At 43.1% G+C, this 14,998-nt stretch overlaps 1 protein-coding gene across 3 annotated transcripts in view; it reads left to right on the forward strand.

Moving 5' to 3' along the window:
* TEK (TEK receptor tyrosine kinase) overlaps positions 1-14,998 on the forward strand; it is a 98,186-nt gene that overhangs the window by 75,960 nt on the left and 7,228 nt on the right. For 2 of the 3 annotated variants that reach the window (XM_047699695.1, XM_047699693.1), the window contains 6 exons: positions 1,427-1,726; positions 3,809-3,963; positions 5,740-5,950; positions 8,540-8,650; positions 11,127-11,317; positions 11,847-11,960. In XM_047699695.1, the coding sequence (XP_047555651.1) occupies positions 1,427-1,726; positions 3,809-3,963; positions 5,740-5,950; positions 8,540-8,650; positions 11,127-11,317; positions 11,847-11,960 (1,082 nt within the window). The remainder of the gene's footprint in view (positions 1-1,426; positions 1,727-3,808; positions 3,964-5,739; positions 5,951-8,539; positions 8,651-11,126; positions 11,318-11,846; positions 11,961-14,998) is intronic. The other variant, XM_047699694.1, reaches the window with a different exon arrangement.

Raw genomic sequence — 14,998 nt, forward strand, 5'->3', positions numbered from 1 at the left:
GCAAGGAGTTCTGTTTTGCGTCACTGCATTAGAACTGTGTCTATGTATTTTGGAGTCCTTGGAAAGATAAAATATGTCTTGGCCACATGGACTATCATTTAGGTTAGGATCATGGGGTCCCTTGCCAACACCCGATGTCTGAGGTTCCCCTCTGCAGCTGCCTATCTCCACTTGCTCAATACCAGGTGTAGAAATGGGCTCTGTGTTCCTCCAGCCACTCTCCTGTGTCAGTGACATGTGGAAGTCTCACCTGTCATGGTGGCATTAAGGGATTCTTCATCAATTTTTAAAAATTCGTGAAATTTACAGAATACTCAAAGAGTAATTCAACAAACACCCACGTTCCTACCACCCAGAATTAACAACTGGTTCTATTTTGTCATACTTGTTTTCAGCTCTTTTGTTGATTCGTGGAAGTAAAAACACAATACGGCTCACAGGGCCCTTGGCCTGTCATCCCTACTCTCATTTTAGGGCTGACTCCCTGGAGACAATCCAATTATGAGTTTGCTGCGTATCTTTCCATTCAAGGTTGAATCAGCTCGATATGTTAGATTCATCTATAAGTGCACATATGCACACATACTGTTCTTCATTTTGCTTTTTTGAATTAACACTATGATTTCTGTTCATTGTTGACATATACTTTTATGATCTGACATATACTTTTAAAATTTCTGCATAACATTCTGTGTTCTGACTATATGGTCTTATTTATCCGTTCTCTTTGAGGTGGATATTTAGGTTGTTTCCTTTGTGTACCATATTCTCCTTTCTTTTTTTTTTTTTTTAAACTATCCCAAACAAAAGTGCAATGACCATCCTTATACATGTCTCCAGGTGTATAGATGTGAGAGCTGTCCTAGAGGATCTGTCCAGAAGTAGAACTGATGGGCCATGTTTCTCGTTCAATGTGTACAATGCCCAGGGGTATATGAGAGTATCATTTTCCCTACATCCATCTCTGTTCATATATCTTTTCCCTATATCTCTATCATTTGATGGTGGAGACCTTTTTATTTTTCATAATCTCAAAGGTAAAAAATGGTACCCCACTATTAAATTCAATTTTCATTTTCTTAATAATTAGCAATGTGGAGTATCTTTTCTTTGGCATATGGATTTCTGCTTTTTGATGAATTTATTCATACACTTTGCCCAATTTCTACTAGTTGTAACAGAATTTGATGTCTTAATTTAATGCAAGGATGAGAAAATATATGATGAAATATGTGTTGCCATTTTCCTGTCTTGTGCCATTTTGTCAAGTCTGCATAGAGTCCACTTCCAGTTGATTGGAATTACTACCCAAGAAAACACCTATTTGCCCTTCTTAGTTTATGTGCTAACAGTAAGTATCCATTAAAAGCATAGTAATCTAAGAGATGGTAGTGTAACTTAAGTGAATTTTTTTTTAAATTTCCAGTTCTCCCTCCTCAACCAGAAAATATCAGGATTTCTAACATCACAGACTCCACAGCCATGATCTCTTGGACAATCTTGGATGGCTATTCTATTTCTTCTATTATCATCCGTTACAAGGTTCAGGGCAAGAATGAAGACCAGCACATTGATGTGAAGATCAAGAATGCCACCATTACCCAGTATCAGCTCAAGGGCCTAGAGCCTGAAACAGCTTACCAGGTGGACATTTTTGCAGAGAACAACATAGGGTCAAGCAACCCAACCTTTTCTCATGAACTGATGACCCTTTCTAAATCTCAAGGTTGGTAGAGTGGACAGGTATTTACCTAGGATTGTTTCTGGAGAGTATCAGAAAAGCCCCATTATCTTAATTAAGATATTTACCTCATATATATGTGATGTGACATAATTCATTTGTCCTAGGCTTCTCCATCTCTAGATAGGTTCTTTTTATTATTATTTTTTTTTATTTTTATTTTTTTTTATATATTTTTTTTATTTTTTTATTTTTAAAGATTTTTAAAAATTTATTAGAGAGAGAGAGAGAGATCACAAGTAGGCAGAGAGGCAGGCTGAAGAGGAGGGAGAAGCAGGCTCCCCGCTGAGCAGAGAGCCCAATGTGGGACTTGATCCCAGGACCCTGAGATCATGACCTGAGCCAAAGGCAGAGGCTTTAACCCACTAAGCCACCCAGGCACCCCTCTAGATAGGTTCTTAAAATGAAAATGCCCCTGGGAGGGATACCCTGTTGATCCATTTTCTTTTGTTAAGCCTAAATCAGCCCATCAGCACGCCCCATCCAGGAATGGAGGCTCTGAGGAATATGAATTTCATTCCACAGAAAAAGAACATGGAACCTGCTTAGTGAAGGCAGGCCTGTGCATGTGCTTCAGTGGGAAGTTCCAAGAACCAACTCCATTCTTTCTCAAGAATGAACTCCTCTTTTAACTTTGAGGACACTATGCTCTTCTAAGTTGGGGTTTTTTGTTGGTTGGTTGGTTGGTTTTGTTTTGTTTTTACTTTCTGGATCTAAATTATGATGTCTCCATGTCCACCACTAACCCCCATTCCAGTGAGAGTAAGCTTTTTGAGATAGCTGGAGGTCTTTCAGAGTGCCAGGCACACGATGCTCAGTGATTATGGCTGATAATGCCATTTGAATGTAGTTAAGTGGGTAAGGGACCAGGGTTGGGGGGGGCTGCAGCTCCCAGAGCACCTTCCCTTTGAACTCTGTCTGCAATGGCGCCTGCCAGCCCTCAGCAACGTGTGCAGGGGAACACAGAGTGAGGTTAGGTGGAGAGTTTTGCAGATTTATAATCTGGGCTAGAGTTTATTTTTACAGAAAATCTTCTGGTAGTAAAAACTTCTTGGTTTTCAAGGGTTACTTAAGAAATAAAAGGAACCATGCCATATTTTCAGGGCTGATTCTTTGGAATATTTTTGAAATGTCCAAGGAATGAGGAGTCTGCCAGTTATAGAGAGTTGCAGTTTTCAGGTGACACCCTTAATTAATGCCTATTTTTTACATTTATTTGTGCTTTAGTACAATGTATACAGGCCCTAAATCCAAGCTATACATAAAATACAAACAGAAAAATTAAAAACAAGGCATAACAAAGCAACAAAATTCTCACCATTCTGTTCCAGACGTGTCTTTATGTACCCATGCTTAGAGAGAGAAGGAAGGAAAGAGAGGTAATCACAAAAGAGTACTTGTAAGAACATAGGGTCTTGCTCTACATACTGTTTTTCAGAAAATGTATTGCATTTAATTTTTTTTTGTTTAAATAAAGGGAAAAATGGGTTAGAGCATAATCTTTAACAGTTGATTTTTACTTAAGCCCTCATTTAATGATTTTTCTTTTCTGTCTTTCCCTCCTTCCCCTCCTCCTTTCCTTCATTCTCCCAATGGCATTCTTGGATTTTCTCTATCAGCTTTTAAACAAGAAAAAAAAAAAAAAGGCAAGATAACTTACAGATTTAAATTCAGCAACTTAAGACTTGAGAGCTTTTCTAGTTAGGGAAATTGTGCAGGGACATTTAGCCACCTTCCCAAAGCTTTATATCTAGTTAGTCATTCTTGCTGCTACTTGATTATGTGCTACTGCTTGGGCCTTACTTGGAAGTAAAAGTGGGACAAATGGTAATAACTAATGCTTAGCACTTTTCCCTTTCTTTTTGCAGGTCTTCTAACAGTCCTGTGAGTCAGACTCCTCTCCATTGAGTTTCAGAACATATAAATGAGTAGCTGAACGTCCCCTAGCAATTAGTTGGCAGAACCAGGGCTGCCATTACATATCCATTGTACCATGATGTTGCCCAAGGATGGTCTTGGCTTCTCTCTCCTAAACTAAACCTGCCGCTTCTCCTGTGTTCTGTGCAGCACCAGCAGACCTTGGAGGTGGGAAGATGCTGCTTATAGCCATCCTTGGCTCGGCGGGAATGACTTGCCTGACGGTGCTGTTGGCCTTCCTGATCATGTTGCAATTGAAGAGGGCAAATGTCCAAAGGAGAATGGCCCAAGCTTTCCAAAACGTGGTAGTGCCTCATCTTCCTACTAGCTAATAAGTAGCTAATTAGCTAATGTAGCTAATTAATTAATGTAGCTAATAAGTACAAGTCTGCATGTATGCAGAATCCTCACTTTAAAGATGTGGACCAGGAGGGGTGCCTGGGTGGCTCACTTGGTTTAGCAACCGACTCTTGATTTCAGCTCAGGTCCTGTTCTCAGTGTTGTGAGTTCAAGCCTCATGTTGGGCTCCACGCTAGGTGTGGGGCCTACTTTAAAAAAAAAAAAAAAAAAAAAAAAGATGTGGACCAGGAAATTTACTTGTAAAGCAAATGTTTCCCTTAGGCAGGTCTCATCTTCTCTTTGACTTCCATTATGAAATGGGAGATAAACAACATGACTATGTAATGTGTTGTCCAAACTGGAATGAATTTGAGAGTGGAAAGTTTGCTCTTAATAATTATTTAGGAAAACAGGGCTAAAACAGAACTATTGCCCTGCCGAAATGAGATGTATTATCATCATAGCGATGAGTCACCAGGAGGACCAGTCTTGCAATATGAAGAATTGAATGCTGTTAATAAGGAAGGACATGAACATAACCAGATCTCAGTGTGATGGGTAACGATGTGTTGTGCTAGAAAAATTTCCCCCACATTTCCTATTTCCAGTTCCTGCTTAATTCTTCTAATACCTCCCAGTCTTATTATTGCTCATATATATTATATGTGTAATATATGTGAATTTTTATGTTCACATGTGTCTCTCCATTCTTGTGTACCCATCAGTCTGCAGTCATAGTTTATAATACCTGGCACAGCCCCATTCTTTCATCTAGAAATTTTGACCAGTAACTAAGGCTTACAAAATCATACCTGACCAGTATACACCCAGTTTGATTCCTTTGGTATGCTATAGCCTGAATGTTTTTCTAAAACTAGGATGTTTTTCTAAAACTAGAACATTTTTCTAGTTTGTGGTTTCAAATTCTGTCAAATGAATTTGTACCTGACTTTATCAATTCCATGTTTGAAACATTGGGTACAATTACACATTCCAGATGAGGTGCAGCTTCCTGTCCACAAATCCCTGAGAGTCCCCTCCTTGGAGGATAAGGGGAGCTTTGTTATCTGACTCCATGCCAGAAGGGACTCAACTCAGGCTGTCTCTGGAGAAGAAAAACTAGCAAGGGGGCTGGGAGTGCTGGAGCTGCTCATGGTCCCACTGCTTTCTCCTGATATGTCAACAGTCTATCAAACTCAGGAGAAAAGGGGATGCTGTGTTGGGCTTTACTGTATGCCTCTGTCATCCTGGAGCCAGAGTCTGCTCCAGAATGGGCTTGAGAGGTTCAAAGGTTTAGGAGAAGTCATTGAGAGTAAGAGTCAATAATAGACCAAGATAATGCAAGGAAAGCTCTTAGCGATGCATGGCCTGTTACTGCCCCAGACAGGATCTCGGAGTTCTTTTCCAAACCAGAACTGAACACCTGTTTGTTCCCCAGCTCAGCAGAAACTCAAGTGTGACTAACTCAGGGATATGCTATCCTGTGGCATACTTACTGTTATTCCCCTATGCCTTGTGCTCTGCAGACATTGCTAATCGATTGCAGCATGCCTTCCACCTGAGCCCTGGAATTACCTCATGCAGCCCTTTAGACAGCCTGTTAGATGAAACCTATTTCCATCTGCATTTTAGAATTAGACAGTTTCTTGTTTTACCTGGTATGGATACAAACCAGGAATATTTATGCACATTAGAATTATGAAAAATCCTGACACTAAACCATGAAAAAATTATTTCTCCAGAGGGAAGAACCAGCTGTGCAGTTCAACTCAGGAACTCTGGCCCTGAACAGGAAGGCCAAAAACAACCCGGATCCTACAATTTATCCAGTGCTTGACTGGAATGACATCAAATTTCAAGATGTGATCGGGGAGGGTAATTTTGGCCAGGTTCTTAAGGCGCGCATCAAGAAGGACGGGTTACGGATGGATGCTGCCATCAAGAGGATGAAAGGTCAGTGCTTGACCAGATCAAGTCAGCATTTCACTAGGGTGGGGAGAAAACTTCACTTCCTGTCAGATCTTTCCGCTATGGTCTTAAATTATTTAAACAGAAAATTGGCATGATGTCAAATACAGCTGTTCTGAACAATGGCAGGTGGTAGTTCCTTTGAGGATAGCCAGTGATAGGGCCAGGCCATAAACATGAAGGCATGAGCTGTTTACAGGCCACGTCTCGACTCGTTGGGATGTGACAATATAGATAGATCTCTGTCACACATGGCTAACTTCAGGGGAACGCTGTTGTTTCTCTTGATGCAGTGGTTCTCAAAGTGGAGTGAGTATCTGAATCACCTGGAAGGCTTGTTAAAAACAAACTGTTGGGGTCCACCCTGGTTTCTGATTCAGCAAGTCTGGGGCGGAGCCAGAGGATTTGCCTTTCTAATTAGCTCACAGATGATGCTGATGCCAGGGTTTGGAGACCACACTTTGCAAACTACTGTCTTCGTGGATGATCGGCAACAGAGCTCCTGGAGACATTGTTAGAAATTCATCTTCTTGGCCTCTCCCACTGTCGGGTCTAGTGTAGGTGAATTTCTGGGGGGGACACGTGAGAATCTGTGTTCTTAACATGTGTGCTCTGTGATCCTTCTGTATGCTCAAGTTTGAAAGCTACCGACCTAAGGTCAGAAGAACTAAATCTTTTCCAGTTGTGTTCATCTCAGGACTGCTTGGAGCTTACCCACTTACCAAGATGGCTAATATACCTCCTCTGAGAAAGCAGACTGACTAGCTCACTGGCGGTCCTGGCTGTGTTCTCTTCTGTGAGGAGTTTACGCATGGCTTGACGAGGACGCCGCGGTGTCGTTTGTACAGCATCCGGCCTTGGAAAGCCATGAATTAGAGCAGGGAATGTTATGAACTGCTGTTGTTGGTCACCTTCACAAAGCGGGCTCTCTAAGGTTGCTGCTAGGTTTTCCTTTTTTTTTTTTTTAAGATTTTTATTTATTTATTTGACAGAGATCACAATTAGGCAGAGAGGCAGGCAGAGAGAGAGAGAGAGAGGAGGAACCAGGCTCCCCGCCGAGCAGAGAGCCTGATGTGGGGCTCGATCCCAGGACCCCGGGATCACGACCCGAGCCGAAGGCAGAGGCTCTAACCCACTGAGCCACCCAGGCGCCCCTAGGTTTTCCTTTTTGACCACAATATGGAACCTAAAGTTGGAATTAACCCTAAATCTCATTATGTCATGGCTGCTTTTTACAGGGTTGTCAGAAAAGAAATAAAATAAAACAAATAAAATAGTGTCTGTGCTTAGGGATAGTAGTATGTTTCAAACACACACACGTGCGCACGCATGCGCACACACACACACACACACACACGCACGGTCTTGCTTAAGTCTCTTTTCCATTTTGCTATGTTAGTCATGGGGAGTTTGGGGGTACAGTAAGGACAGGATGAGGGAACAGGGTATAGAATCTTGTAAAAGCCAGGCTTTTAAAATCTGAACTGAGCCTGATTGTCTCATGCCTATGTGAAGAGGTGAAATAGCTTAAATGGGGCATCAGGGCAGAAACTGTCATGGGGGAGAGTGATGCATTCAGAGAAGGACAATTACCGAAATAGGGGGACAACTTGCTTATAAAGAACTTCATTTTAAAAATGCTCCCAAGGCATTGACCCTCGGGCTTCTTGTGGTAAGAACAGTGTATCTGGCCTGGGATTGCCTACTAGCTAGTTTTATGGGTACCCTTAGCCCCTATGAAACATTCCTGTAATTTCCAAGCATATTCAGGCCAACACAGGGCCACCAGCACCCAACAGTCCCCCTCTCCCACCTTTCCTGTGCAAGAGCAGCATGAGTGCTTTGTCACTGACCAAGGCTGATCGGTTTGTTCAACAACCAGAAAGCACCTTCCCTTCAGCCTGGTTGGTCCTGGAGATCCTTCTTCTGACCAAATGCTAAGGGAGAGACAGGACGAAAAGACTAGTTTCCTGACCACTAAGCACTTCCATAAAAATACTGTGGGATTTGAGTTTCTGTTTTAGCAGGACTGCTTTGTGGAAAAGCAAGTTAAAATTATGGTAATAAAGCAAGGTGTCTGCATTCCTTGTGTTGTTGCTCTGAAACTGGTTCTCCTGCTCAGCATATTTGTTGCTGGACAGCGGCTTCAGCTAGAACAGGTAGAGTCTAAAGTGGAGGCCACTCCGTCGCTACCAAGTCATTTCACGGGGTCTTTGAGAGTCGAAACGAGGAAAAGTGTAAAGGAGAGGTTCTCAAGCAGGGGTGGTTTTGCCCTTTGGGGGAACATTCAGCAGCATCTGTATACATTTTTGGCTGGGTTGCTGCTATCTAGTGGGAGAAGCCAGATGTGCTGCCAAACATCCTATTGTGCACAGGACAGCTCCCAACAACAAAGAAGTGTCAGCCCAAGGTGTCAGCAGTTCCAAGTACTCTTCCTAGAGTAATCTCTGGTTTCTGTACAGTTTTCTAGACCTGATGGTGACTCTGAAGGTCCTCTGAGGGGAGCAGGACAGGACAACTGTTTCCCAAGAGGTCTAAGAGAGAGGGAATCACAACTCTTGACTTTCTTCCCAGAATATGCCTCCAAAGATGACCACAGGGACTTTGCTGGGGAACTGGAGGTTCTCTGTAAACTTGGCCACCACCCAAACATCATCAATCTCTTGGGAGCGTGTGAACATCGTGGTAAGATGTGCTTTTCCTATCTTTCCTGCCAGAATTTTTTCTTTTGAAACAAGCACAGTCCATATTAAGATCAGTAAAGATAATAATCTTAAGAATGTTACCTTTTTTTTTTAAAAGATTTTATTTATTTATTTATTTGTCAGAAAGAGAGAGAGAGAGTGAGCACAGGCAGACAGAGTGGCAGGCAGAGGCAGAGGGAGAAGCAGGCTCCCCACAGAACAAGGAGCCTGATGTGGGACTCGATCCCAGGATGCTGGGATCATGACCTGAGCCGAAGGCAGCTGCCCAACCAACTGAGCCACCCAGGTGTCCCAAGAATGTTACCTTTTAAAAAAAAAAGTTGCAGTCTTAATCGGAATGTCTAGTCCCATTTATAAACTGTGCTGAGTAGTAGTGCTGGAGGTAGGTCTCAAGGTTGGATCTTTTGCCCTCTGATGTGGTTCATCATTACTGCCCAGACGTTCCCATGGTTGCTGCAAACTCCCATCTTTGCTGACCCAGAGGTTTCCTCGGCTGCTGTTGCTTAGGTATATCAGGGAAGCCTTCAGCATCAGGAAGAGAGAAGTGCTTTGGATTTTCTTAATTGCTTACCTTTTTCCCTCCAAACCCAAGACACTGATATTCTGACTGTAAAATCCATGAATGCCAATAATCAACTGTAATGTGAAAGCATTGGTGATGATTAGGATAAAATAAAAACAATAATCTTATATCTGATTGAGCTTTATTTTTTTCCAAAACCATTACTGGTACAATTATGGTGGAGCTTTACAACTACCCTATGTCACACTCTTAAAGTTAACTTATATTATTATTTTTTAAAGATTTTATTTATTTATTTGACACACAGAGAAAGATCACAAGTAGGCAAAGAAGCAGGCAGAGAGAGAGGAGGAAGCAGCCTCCCCACTGAGCAGAGAGCCTGATGTGGGGCTCGATCCCAGGACCCTGAGATCATGACCTGAGCCAAAGGCAGAGGCTTTAACCCACTGAGCCACCCAGGCATCCTTCAACTTATATTATCAATTCAGATATTACTGAGTACTTCCATGAGTTTATGTCTCCAGGCTACCCGGGTTTCTAGTTCTACAGGAAGGCTTTCACTTAATTTCTCATGGAAAAGTTCGTGTCCACGAAAAAGCTCCACACAGCAATTATTTACAAACTTGACAACCTCTTGTTGACTTTGCAGCACGCACAAACAGCAACAATAGAAAAGAGACTACTTCCTTTTCCTCAATTTATTAAACTAAAAATACTGGGACTTCAAATAATATATCATTCTGTGATCCAATAAGGGTGTAATTCTGAAAGCCAGATCATGTCCCTTAGGTTAGATAATGAAGTAATGACATTTATTTGTGAGCTATTTCCTGAAAAGAGTAATCCGCATGGAACAACAGTAAATGAAAAGTTAAAAAAAAAAAAAAGTAACCACCATCAACAGAAAAATATGTATCTTCCAAATTTTCGCTCTATCATCACCTTAGCCCATAACTGGTTGACTCTTAAAATTTATAGTTCAGTAAGGAAGTGAGAAAGAATTGAGGTGTATCTTGACTTACAGTGCAACATGGTACCGTGTTAGACTTTTTTTTTTTTTTTTTTTGGCCAGAATTTCAATGTCTTAGAATGGCATTGAAGTTTATAATCACTTGACATTTTAAATTTTAAAAAAGGTATACCAAAAAAATTTACCTCTAAAAGACAGTAAAATCAGTCTACTTTTCATTGACTCAAGAGATCAACGTTTTTAATGGAAGAAAGTAATTTTATTAAAACAAACAATTTGGAATAAAACCAAGACAATGGACTATAATTTGTTCGAGGATCTATTGTTTTATTTGTCTCTAAAAGTTTGAGTTTTCTCATCTCTCTAAGCAAGAGGCAGTCTCTGACATTAGACTGTGCTGACCGGTGAGCTAATCAGCAATACGGTGACTGAGTACGAACTTCCAGGGAGGAATAGAACCTGTAGAGAGAATGTTGCCTGGTGTGGGTCCATCTGCCATGGATACAGAATCTTTTCCTTTTTAAAAAATAATCTCAAGAAAAGTTAGAAAGTAAATGGAATAACACGCCTGGCTCATATTAGTTCTCCATCAATATTGACCAAAAAAAAAAAAAAAAAGATGACGTGCATCTGCTCTCCTAGAGCTTCTGAAGGAAAACACGTTCATTTCATTCTGTTCTTCTTCCTGAGAGGGTGAAAGCATTCAGGAAGCTTCCATGTTAATCCACAAGTGGCAGGAGGGAGGGGTGTGGGAAAGAGGGGACCCCGGGTTCAAGCATGGTGCCCTTTAAGCACGGCAGGAGCATGGAACTTCTCTTCCTCCTGTCGCCGGCGTTCCCGAGGTTGGTACCGCTAGACCTGTTGCTTTTAGATACCGAGTTTTATAAGCAGTTCCCAGGACCATAGCCCATCTCAGAAATTTCACAGCTGCTGAGAAGGTGATCTCTCTCCCTTTCCCCACAGGCTACCTGTACCTGGCCATCGAATACGCCCCCCATGGAAACCTCCTGGACTTCCTGCGCAAGAGCCGAGTGCTGGAGACCGATCCAGCCTTTGCCATCGCCAACAGCACTGCCTCCACGCTCTCCTCCCAGCAGCTTCTCCATTTCGCAGCAGACGTGGCCCGGGGTATGGACTACTTGAGCCAAAAACAGGTTTGTTGTAAGGACCTTGCTTTGGACATCTTTCCTTTAGAATTCTCTCCAGGATTAGAGTTGAGTTAAATCTATGCATTTTTCAATTCCTCTTCGCCAGTAATTCCCCTTAGAATCTCCCTAATTTTCATGTCTTTCTTACTGTTCTATTTGTATAGAAGTTAAGGCCGAACACTGGCAATACCTGTATTTAGTGAAGGTCGGCATATGCATTTGGTGGGGTGCCCTAACCCATCATAGCTTCTCCTGGGTCCAAACGATGCGCGGTAGCAGAGGACTTACCTGGCAACAGGAAGATTTAGTGACCTGGGTTTCTTTTCTTTCTTTTTTCTTTTTCCCCATGAAATGCTTCCCAAGACATGGCAGGTCATTTGGCACAACCCACTGAGGACTTTGGAGGGGGATGTTTAAGGGACTTGGATTCCTCACTTCTCTATTTCCCAGAGTTCTTGCCCCAGTGGCTCTGTGCCAGCAGAATGAGCGAACAAGCAAAAATGCTGAAAATACATGATGTTTTTTAAAATTTCAGTTTATCCACAGGGATCTGGCTGCCAGGAACATTTTAGTTGGTGAAAACTATGTAGCCAAAATAGCAGATTTTGGATTGTCCCGAGGTCAAGAAGTGTATGTGAAAAAGACAATGGTAAGTTCAGAGCACAGACACGGAGAACGTCCTCCCCAGGGCCCCTCCCTCTCGAGATGGCCCTTCTCTTGGAATACCTCCATGCTTTGGTGACTCGGGCACCTGGTTGTATACCCCAGGAGTTAGTGCCCTGGCCCAGAAAACATCCCTTCAGAGTTTTGATTCCTAAAATGACCGAAGGCTCCACATTTACCAGTGAAAAGCCACCATCACATGTGGTCAAGGGATGGTATATGCGAGTCTCATGGTGTAGGGGCTCTGGTCTGCTTCTAGGCCAGACCCTTAAGTATCTCACCCAGAAACCTCTGAGGAGCTCCCTCAACCCCCTTTCATGTATAGCAAGCATAGGAAGGGCAAAAAAAGGCATTTAATATACTTTCCAAACATAAAGGAAATAAATTAATGAGGTTCCTAAATCACAAGGAGGCCTTGGAGAGAAATTCATAACTTCTAAAGCCTACGGAAGATGTCCCCTCTTCATCACAAGTTCTCCACTGTCTCTCCAAGGCACATCGAATCCACATCCGCCTAATGATACCTCCTCTCCCAGATAGTGATATTTAATCTTGATCCCAGGAGAACGTCCTCACAGCAGAGGGAAGAAGCTGGACTCCTCCTGCTTTTGTGGCCCAGTGTAAATCATAACGCCCCAGAAATGCCCCTCCCAGGGACATGAGAGCTGGGTGACAACATGGCGCTGCCCTTGCTTTCCCTCTGTGGGTGGGAGAGTGCAGGACCTTGGCACTGACAAATCCTGTAGTCGTCACATGTGTTTGGTGGCTCTACCCCAGTGGCACGGCTGCCCCTTCCCGAGGGCTGATGGACATTGCTCGGGCTCAGCTTCCCTGTGACTACGGCAGTTTTCACACGGTCCCTTTATGTTTGTGGGTAACAAGGTGTCTCGCCAGGCTCAGGCTTCTGTATTTATCCTCTTATTCAGGGTTTTTTTTTTTTGTTTCTTGTTTTTCCCAATATGCTTATTTTAGTTACTGACAAGATAACAAACAATATTCAAGAATGTTTTGAAAAGGAAATGACCCATTGTTCACCCCCTTGACCCGTTTTATTTTTCTTTTACTTATTGCCTTCCACAAACATACATATTTTTATATGGTTACCATCCCAGTGAACATAACTATTTTGGATCTTTCCAGTCCCTTTTTGGATGGGGGTTTGAAGTGGGACCCCTTCGGCCTGTAGAGACCACCACACACAACCAGTGGGACTCCAGATGCTTATCGATGGCAGTGATTTCAGAAGCCATAGCCACCTCCTTGAGGGCTGGCTTCCATGTAATACTTTTTTCTCTTGTTCTTTTCAGTTTTTCTGAATTTGCCTGACCCCAAACAGGCAATGTTTCTCTGCAGAGGGACTGGGCTTGTCTTAAAGAACCAGGACCCGCCCCTCACCCATTCACTCCCACTCTCCTGCTCCTCCTAGGCCACCTGAAGCTTGAGCTCTCCTTTGCAGAGCAACTCTCCTTGCTTCTCTCTGGCATCTGGGGGGCTGTGGTGCTCTGGGTGATGGGGTTGAGGCACTGACACAGTTTACCCCACAACCTACACATTTTATCTGGATCCTGTCCTCCGATCCCTAAGAAAAATGCTGCTTTGCTTGGCATTTCCTAAAGGGCAGGGATTTCGGCAGTCTTGGATAGTTTGGGGGAAATGCTTAGAGGGTTAGAGCACTTAGGTAGGTCAGAACTTAATTCTATCTGCTAGCAGCTGGGTGAAGTGTTGTGGCAGCACCGGGTCTGGGAGGAAAGACACAGAGACAGCCCAGGCTGAGAGCAAAGATGAGAGAATGGAGAGAAGCAAGCTCCCGGCAAGAAGGGTGTAGTGTGGCGAGTTACCACCAGAGGGCAGAGTGGCTACCTTCCCTGGCCTACCGTTTAAATTTGCGATTTTCCACTCCTTGCACTCCAGAATCTCTGGGAAGCTTTCAAAAAGTACAGAGGCAGAGTCCTATGGCTGAGATACTATGATTCAGCAGCCTTGGGATGAGCCTTCTACATCAGTTTCTGTTTTTTAAGTCCCCCAGGTGATGCTAATATTGGAAGTGCTGGAAGCCAACATACTAAGTGATTTGGGGCTTTTTATTATCATGGATAGATCCATCCCCTCATCATCGATTTATTTATGACTACAATGTTTCATGCCTGTGCTAGGTTTTGGGGTAACATAAATTGAGCTAGTCTTCACTTTTAAATGAACACACAATGAACAATTGTTAACAGTTGGTGAATGCCAAGGGCCAGGAGGGCACAGAGGAGGAACACACACTGAACTGAGCCCGTGTGGAGTCATGAGGGCTCCGTGGAGGAGGCCAGCTCCTGGGTTTTATAAATGTTAAATAGATATTGGAGACCCAGGAATGAATTGGGTCACCTGGAGGGTACAGTCTATATAAAAACTTAGAGGCAACCATTCGGGTCAAATAATTCAATGTGGCTAGAATGTAATGCAGAGAAGGAGAGTTAAAATTTAGGGTGGGAGGTGGAAGGGGTTATAACATCTTCTTGTAGATTCTTGAATTCCAGCTAAAACATTTTTTTTTAAAGATTTTATTTATTTATCTGACAGAGATCACAAGTAGGCAAAGAGGCAGGCAGAGAGAGAGGGAGAAGCAGGCTCCCTGCCGAGCAGAGAGCCCGATGTGGGGCTCGATCCCGGGACCCGGCGATCATGACCTGAGCCGAAGGCAGAGGCTTAACCCACTGAGCCACCCAGGCACCCCCCAGCTAAAACATTTTGAATTCAGTTAGGGACTTGAGATCTTGGGACAATAAGGGACACTGAAGAACTTTAAGAAAAGGAACCACATGGCTGGATTTGCCATTTCGAGTGATTGGTCTGGCTGTGGTGAGGAGGACTGATCCTTAGGGAGTAAACTCTGAAGCAGGAAGGTCAGTTAAGAGGTTGTCCTCAGGTAAGAGGCGATGGTGGCCTAAATCCTGGAGAGAGAGCAAGGGGAACGGTGGAAGTGGAAAGATCCAAAAGATGTCAAATGAGAAAAATAAAAAAGTGAACATAGAAATT

The sequence above is a fragment of the Lutra lutra genome, chromosome 13 (assembly GCF_902655055.1).
Source record: "Lutra lutra chromosome 13, mLutLut1.2, whole genome shotgun sequence".
Classification (NCBI taxonomy): domain Eukaryota; kingdom Metazoa; phylum Chordata; class Mammalia; order Carnivora; family Mustelidae; genus Lutra; species Lutra lutra.